The sequence below is a fragment of the Pezoporus wallicus genome, unplaced genomic scaffold (genome assembly GCF_028554395.1).
Source record: "Pezoporus wallicus isolate ANWC-B61680 ecotype Strahan unplaced genomic scaffold, APGP_CSIRO_Pwel_v1 contig_2721, whole genome shotgun sequence".
Lineage (NCBI taxonomy): Eukaryota > Metazoa > Chordata > Aves > Psittaciformes > Psittacidae > Pezoporus > Pezoporus wallicus.
The window spans coordinates 956,805-965,195 of record NW_026642515.1 but is presented as its reverse complement, the minus strand read 5'-3'; the positions used below and the strand labels follow the sequence as shown (position 1 = coordinate 965,195).

At 40.1% G+C, this 8,391-nt stretch overlaps 1 protein-coding gene across 10 annotated transcripts in view; it reads right to left on the bottom strand.

Moving 5' to 3' along the window:
• Positions 1-537: 537 nt before the first annotated feature.
• The window catches only part of APC (APC regulator of WNT signaling pathway), an 83,720-nt gene continuing 75,866 nt past the window's right edge, over positions 538-8,391 (bottom strand). For 9 of the 10 annotated variants that reach the window (XM_057430866.1, XM_057430871.1, XM_057430868.1 and 6 more), the window contains 2 exons: positions 7,772-7,986; positions 538-7,338 (listed from right to left, as the gene is read on the bottom strand). In XM_057430866.1, the coding sequence (XP_057286849.1) occupies positions 780-7,338; positions 7,772-7,986 (6,774 nt within the window). In that variant the 3' untranslated portion in view covers positions 538-779. The remainder of the gene's footprint in view (positions 7,339-7,771; positions 7,987-8,391) is intronic. The other variant, XM_057430875.1, reaches the window with a different exon arrangement.

Here is an 8,391-nt window from a genome sequence, read left to right as displayed (position 1 = left end):
CATAGCAAAAAGTTTCTACCTACTTTAAGATAAAATCTAATTCAGGATTCAGGTAAAATAATTTTTTTACAGTTACGCATTTTTCCTTTTTTTTTTTTTTTTTTAATTTTTCTTTTCCAGAGCACAAAGAGAGTGTAAATAGTGACACCATAACTAGCTATGCACATTATGTGACCACAGAAATGTTAATCATTACTTCAGAAAATAAACCATCAGTTCCATTCATGCAGAAAAGCAGGCTGGGAGAGCTTGTTCAGCAGAAACCATATTACTGTGAATTTCACAGCCACATGATTAATATTGGGTTAGATGGACTCACAAATACTAAAACTGAATATACTTTTTTTGCATAAATAATACCAATTCTTCCCTGATGTACTTTAGCCAGTCTGCAATCTAAAAATGATTGACAAAGCAATGCAGCAGTATGACTGTATCAACTCTATCTGCAATGTTCCATGATTTCAATGGCAAGCAATATTTAAAGGATTATGTGATGCTAATTAAATACATGTTAAACATACTGTACAAAGACACTTGTGATAGCAGGTTTATTCCAAACTGTCAACCAGGTATTCCTCCAAAATATCACCAGTGAAGACAAAGTATACTATCAGATATGGCTTCCAGAACAAGGACTCTCTAACAAGAATCAAACCTATTTACAACAAATAAGAACAACAAAAAAAAATCAATCCCCATTGTTTTAAAGTTTCATTTGAAACAAAACTTCTAAATAGCTGCTGTATATAATACATCAGTTTTATTTTTTGTTGCACTTAAACAGAAGTTACCAGGTAAGAGCCAGAGTGACGTTTAGGACTCTGAGTTCCACTTGAGTCTGGATTTTCAGACTTGGAGTCACGTTTCTTTGTGCTGTTATTTACGGGTGTTGGTATTTGTGATGGCCGAGCAGAACTGTTGTCCACACTACTCTTCCTGCGGCTTGGATTGTAGTTGAAAGGAGTCACTCTTGCTGCAACAGTACCGATGGGAGAGCTATGTTTGCTTGAGCTACTGGAGCTGAATGGTGTACGCTCACTTACAGTACTTTCATTATTTTCTAGTGTAGGAACAGGATTATTCGGCAGAGGCTTTGTTTCAGTGCCTTTATCGGGACTATCCATCTGAAAGAAAGAGTTCAGACGGTTTTCTAAACCAATGGTACGAACTGGAACAGCTCCATTCCCTGGGGTTTGTTTTTCTTGAATCTCTTTAGAATCTTTACAACTCACACCCCCTTTCTCCAAAACACTGTCAATAACAGGAGGAGTATTTCCGGTTGGGGACCTTCCAGATCGAGGATTGTTAATTGGGCAGTCCTCTATCCTTACCCACACATCCTCAGTCTTAGAGACAGCTGGTGCCATCTGATAGATAAGACTTTTGGAATCAGAGCCACTTGTGGCACCTGAGAAAGAATGCTGAGGATCATTCATTATCTGAGGAATTTCACTTTCTTTTATTTTTCTCCAAGTACCTTTTGTTGGTGCTTGGCTTTCTTTACATTGCTTGTGTCCAGAAAGAGAACTTACATGTTGCTTTTCATCTTCACTTTTTGCCTTTTCACTGGATTCTGAAGAAGCTGACAAAATTGAGGAGGAACTTCCTGTTCTTCGCCAAGTGCTTACACGAGGAAGTGATGAGGAATGCTTACTATGCTCACGCTTCCACGTTCCTGACCTACTGATCAACAATCTAGATGGACTCTCAGAATGAGAACGAGCTATATCATGACGTTTTGCTTGTCTCCCATCATATTCTGTAGAAGGGCTCATATTAGGGGGTAATTTTCGCCAACCACTAGCCTGGGCAGTTGCATGAGTGGATGAAGACATATCAGGAAGAGATGGACTTAAAACTGGGGTCTGTAGCTGGGACCTTGTGGGAGAATCTGGCCTGGAAGGAGACAGAGATTCAAAAGAAGCTGACTCTTCTAATTTCCGCCTCAGAGTCGGGCTTGGAGCTTCTTTAATAAAAGTTGACTGACGAACAAGAACAGGTCTCTCGGATCTGTCAGATTCACTTCCACTTGACTTTGTAGATGATATTCTGGATAAGTCAGTCTTTTTGTTTGATCCTCCACTGTTGAGAGCTTGGTTTAACCCCTTTGAAGTGGACTCACTTCGTGGAATGCTACTGGTACTCTTAGGTAAGGCAGTTTGTTTTGTAAGGTTTTGCTGGCTCATCTGCCTGCCTGGTGATGTATATGACATTCTACTTGAGCTTGAAGATTTAGTGGAAGCTGTGCTAGGAGATGATGTCCTTGGCAACTGTGACAGTTTGTTGGGAGGACTTATACCATTTCTTCCTGGGGAAATAGAGTTTCGGCCTGGAGACTGCAGAGGCCTACTTAATGGCTGCTGTTGAGGTCTAGAAGGAGTAGAATCTCTAGATCCTGATCGAGAAGGTCCTTTACTTGACCCGCCCTGGGTCAACCCTGATGGCTGCCTAGTTACAGGAGCTGGCTCAGGTTTCACTGATGACTTGACTCCTCTTGGAGAACTAGTCAAACCTTGGCCTTCACCGGGACTCTTGGAGTTGGTGTTTTTGAGTGCGGGACCTTTTTTGGAAACAGGACTAGTACTTGAAGAACTATTTCGAACTCCTGGAATATGAATCATTGTCCTACCACGTGAAATTGAAGGCACACTTGTCTGTTGTGGTTGCTTCAACTGGCTTGAAACTTCTGAACTTGAGTGAGCTTTTCCTGTAATTACACTTTTATACACTTTCTTCCCTCCTTTGATTCCCCTACTTTCGGATTCTGCTTTTTTAGACTCCAGCGTACTCTTTTCTCCTGGCTTAAGAATTCTCGGACCTTTGTTACTAGTGAAAGGTTTTTCTTCTTGGTCTGGGGTAAGATGAAATGGTGACCCTAGAGAAATACCAGATTTTAATGAAAGGATAGAATCAGAGTCTGATGAAGCTTGTCTAGACAGCGATGCAGCAGCCGCAGCTTGATGCAAGCTACTAACGATAGAATTTGCACCTTCTTGTATAGCTTTCCAATCAAAGTTCTCTGAATCAGGTGAGAAACCATGTTCTGAATCCAGCCTCTGTATCTCTCTCAAATCCAGTGTTAAATCTTCTGCCAGTACATTACCTGCATTTCTGGAATTATTTTTTTCACTTTCAATCTTAATTCTTGAAGGTTTTTTCTTTTTAGGCATAGCAGAACTTATGCATTCCTGCAAAAGGTCATCTTCTGAGTCAATACTAAGAGAACTCAGAGAGCTGTTCCTAGAGAAACATACAGGAGTATCTTCCACATGAAATGATTTAGGTGCATAACCAGAAGTCAGTGGTCTATTTGATTCCATCTGTGAATTAGGAGTCTCAGTAGATTTTACAGGTTGCCCTTCTTTGTTGTTATTGTTTTCTTGATCAATATCACTGAGGGAACTAAGAGATGAATTGCGAGAAAAACAAACAGGCGTGTTTTCAATAGCAAAATCCTGCATTTTCTCATCTGTAGCTGCTCCTCTGTCTGGAATCTCTTTAGCTGACTGAGAGAAAGTTTTGGCCTGGCTTCTGCCTGTTGCATTTTTTTGACAAACATGTGTTCTGTTACTTGGCTGCTGATTTGAAGACTGTTCTGGATTAGTGCAGTCTTTAGTTTCTGTTTCCTTTGTTTCTTTTCCTTTTCTTAATTCTGCCTTCTCCCTTGAAAGGTCAACATCATCATCATCAAAATCTAAAGAACTTAGAGAATCATTCCGTGAAAAACAGTAAGGAGTTCCCTCAATAGGTGTGTAATGATGAGGGGAATCAAATGAAAAGCTTCCTCTTACACGCTCTTCATTATTTGGCAATTTGTCATTAAAATCTCTTGCATTATTTTTAAGATTCTGTTTCTTTGTGTCTCTGTTCTCTGGATAGCTTCTTTCATTATTAATACTGTTTTTAGGCTCTGTGGTTTTTCTTATACGTGCTCTGTATTCATCATTTTGGGGTACAGGCTTTACTGGTGATGTTGGCTTCTTTTTCTCACCTTCTGGTTGGCTTTTATTACTTAGAGATGAAGACGCCTGTTGAATTTGATCCATTATCTTCTTCACTCTGAAAGGTTTGTGACTTTTTCCTTTTGGCATAGCTGAGTTAATGCACTCAGCCAGAATATCACCCTCTTCTGTTTTGTCATCATCCAGGCCTGGGGAAGTCACGACTGAAATTTTTGCTGTCTGACAATCATCAGTACTTCTACCTTCTGTAGGAATGGTGTCTCGCTTTTCAAATTCCCCAGGCTCCACTCCTGTACCCACATTGTCTGCATTGGCCAACTCACTCGGGGGTGATTCTATTGTGAGATCACTCAGAGATGTAGCTGTTGAAAAGTTTATTGGTGTGCCCTCAACACAATATACCCGTGGCATATCATCTCCTGGTGTGAAACTCACATGCTTTTGGGACTGCAGTCTGCTTTGTGAAGGCAAAAGTTTGTAAACTGGCAACTGGCTGGGCTTTCTGGCTACAGGAGGAGGTATTTTTGGAGCAGACGCTTGAGAAGGCTTTTTGGCTTTACGTGAAGACTTTGTTGGCATTGCAGAAATAATACATGCTTCCAGTATTTCAATATCATCATCAGAATCATCCAGAATGTCTTTTTCTGTCTCTACAGGCTTCTCTGATTTCTCCTCTTGACTATCCTTTGTATCGTCTGACTGTTCAAGTTCTGCTTCATTTCCATGCTCATTTTCATGAACTGGAGGCATTATTCTTAGCTCTGCATCTTTCTGTATAAACGGCTCATCAAGACTCAGAGCACTCAGACTAGAAGAGCAAGAAAAGCCGTCTGGTGTGCTTTCTGTAGCAAAATGTAATAGTGTATCAGCATCTGGCAGTACCTGAACTCTTTGAACAGCTGCATTTACAGCTGCCTGTCTAGGACCAGGGTCTCTCTTTTCTGCACTAGGTATTTTGCCTTTAGCTACATCTCTTTTCCCTTGAACTCCTTGAGCAGGGGGTGGTGTTTTACTTCTGCTTGGAGGCATTGTTTGTCCAGGGCTGTCTGGAAGATCGCTGGGACTTATAATACCACTTACTATTCCACTGCAAGGCTCACTTTGAACCGAACTAGCAATTGAACGGCTTTCAAAGCTATCAAGGGAACTTACAGAAGTGCATCTGCTGAACATGAGTGGTGTTTCCTGCACATAATGTTCTGGTGGGCTTTTAGGAGTCTGTGCACCACTCTTTGAGGGAGATTTGGCACCTGAAGAAAATTCAACAACTTTATGTCTAGTGGAGTCAGAAGGAGACAAACTGGAATTCTGAAGTCTACCAGATTTTGTTCTGATGTTTTGTGATGTTGATGTGCTTTCATTTACTGCACCGTCTGTAGATAAAGCCCCACTGTTTTCCTTCAGTTCTGATATTTGTAACGTGTTACTAGCTTCTGTCACATGTGTGGATTGATTACGTCCTATTTCATCTTCAGCTGATGACAAAGACGACAAAGAGCTACACCTTGAAAAACATATTGGGGTATCTTCCACACAGTAGGTTTGTATAGTTTCCTGATTAATAGAGGGAGTTTTACAGGAGCCAGTCTTTTGTGCATGACCACCTCTGCTCTGTGCAGAATTTGGGTGAAGCTGGTTCTGTCTCTTTGAGCCAGCTGAGGGGGCTGATGTGCTCCCACTGCTTGAGGAAATATGGTCAGTTTTACTGTGCTGCACTGAAGAAGTCTTTGGAAAAGTAAAAGATGGCTTCTGGGAAGAAGGAACTTCTGTTGAGTATTTTAAACTATAATCAATAGGCTGATCGACATGATGTTCCTCTTCATTGTACTGTATGCTGTAATCAGTTGGTCTGTCTTCCTCTTCATGTTGCTCTTCCTCAGAATAACGTTCACTGTAATTGGTTGGTTTATCATCATCATAATCATCCACCTGACACAAAGACTGGTTTACTTTCTGACTTATTCCAAGAGTTGAGCCTACTCTGTTCTGATCTGAACCACTGGATCCTCTTGACCTAAAGGAAGAAACACACTCCTGCTGTCCAAAAGGTGACTGATATTTCATGTGTTTATCATCTCCACTTTCAGTGTACACAGGGTAGGCTGCATTTTGGCTCCTTGACTGCCTTTGTTCATTTTGCTTCATTTCATCGTCTACTATATGTTTAGGCCTTGTCCATCTTTCATTCTGAGAGGGACTCTGCCTTCCAGAATTCAACTGTTCATCTGAGTATTTAAGACTGTAATTAATAGGAGTGTCTAGCTCTCCATCATTGTCATCCATATGATTTGCACTATGAATCTTATGTGCCAGGTCAGCTGGATATTTACCATAACTACAAAATTTACTTTCATCATCTTCAGAGTAAGATTCAACAGAAGGTTTCATTTGGCCTCTTTTACCATAGCCATCACTACTGCTGACACTATTTAAACTATCATTTGAAGCTCTCTTGTATTCCATTTTTGTATAAGGCACAGGACATGTCCTGTTTGAATTCTCAGATTTAGGGAAGTATGTATTTGAGTGAGTATGGGCAGTGGTTGATCTCCTCTGGGCATTTCTATCTTCTGTCAAACAGTGCATTTCAGAAGTGGAAACAGAACTTTTGTCTTCTTGTGGAATATGCACACTTGTTACGTCTTCCATAACTTTGGTGATCTGAGCTGTAGCAATAGAAATCTGCATTCCCATTCTCTTAGAGGAATTCCCAGCATTCTCTGGAGCTGGATGATAGGTATTTAAGCCTACTGCTCGTTCCCTGTCAAGACTTCTGTCTTTCTCAGAACGAGAATTTTCTGTGTTTCCTCTACTGGAAGAGGAGGAGCCGGGCAATACTGCAGTATTTAAATATGCTGAAAGTACAGACACATTACCAGCATTAAAACTCTCTGATCTGTATATACCATCATCATTCCGACTTGAGTCCAAGACATACTCACTGTATATATTTTGCTTATGTCTCTGCTTATTACGGTGAGATGCTTTTGGGCTTAAATTATCTATGTTGTCAAAAGTCTCTGATAAATGCTGAGCATCTAATTCTGCTTCCAGTGCCTTTTGTTTTCTGACATGAAGAGATGGTAAGCTTGATCCTGGAGACATAATGTTGGCATCCTTATATTTTGCTGGCCTGTTTGCCATGAGATTTCTTAATGCTGCAGCACTACCCATGGCTATCATTTTGTGCTTGGAGTGAATGAGATTCTTCAGCATGCTTACAGCTCCCATGTCCCACAGTGCCTCCTGATCTTTTGCATTCCTTGCAGAAAGATTCCACAAGGTTCCACATGCATTACTGACTATTGTTAAACTATGTGACTTCAAATGTTGTAACAATGTTTGTAAGCAGCTGTTCTCCCGCAGGATTTGCCTGTTGTTGAGTAATTGGAAACAAACATCAGTAAGTGGCATTTCAGAAGGGTAAGAGAGAAAGCAAAACAACAATCTATTACACTAGAGGCAAGTTTTCCTCTTAGAAAGTATAATCATGAATTCTCCAGTGCAAACTTATCTCATATTTCCTCTAGCTTTCATCTGAATGCTAATCAAATCCTATTATAAATATGAATAGTTAGCTTTTAGTACAGTTCCTCATCAACAAGCAGCAGGTATTAATATGTCTGCATATTCTTGTTATGCAGATGAAATAAATACTTGCCTTATCAAATGCATTTAGAATTATCTGTACCTGATTACTATACTTAATACATGCATTCATAATAAGACTCAAGTCTTAGAAACTGTCTACTAAATATGCATGTGGAACTGCTAAGATTTTCAGAGAAAAAAAAAAGCATACCCACCTGTGGTCCTCATTAGTAGCAATTAAGCTAGAAACATTTCTTAATATTCCTCCTCCGCTTTCTATGATAGCTAAAGTGTTTGTTTGGCTCCGGTATGTCAGTGTGCTAACTAGAAATGCAAGAGCACCATCAACAGCACATATATCAGCTTTGTTCCCAGTACAGTGTGCTGATAAATTCCATAAGGCACTCAGAACACTTTTTAGGGTGGATTCCTAGGAAAGTAACAAAATGGTAGAATTAGAGAAGTTTTCAGCTATTGATCACAGGCTCTCATAAGTACGTAAGTTAGCTTCAAGGTGTTACGTGTGTTCCAATTTCTGTGTTGTGGGCTGATAATCTATGTGTGCAGGCAGCAGTGCACACATATTGGTATTTCTTGCTCCAGAGTTTTCAGAAATCTGTGACACAATACTTGTTAGCAGCCATAATGGTAAAAATGGCTTGAAAACTAGCTGGCAGGAGACTCTCGAATTGAATATAATCCTGTCTGGATACCAAAGATACATCTAGAAGATTACAGGAGTGATAGTTACCTATTCAGTAACTCAAAAGAGGTTTTATTAAATTGCAAAATTATAAAAAAGTCTGTCTGAACAGCAGAGCTCATGCAACTGAAG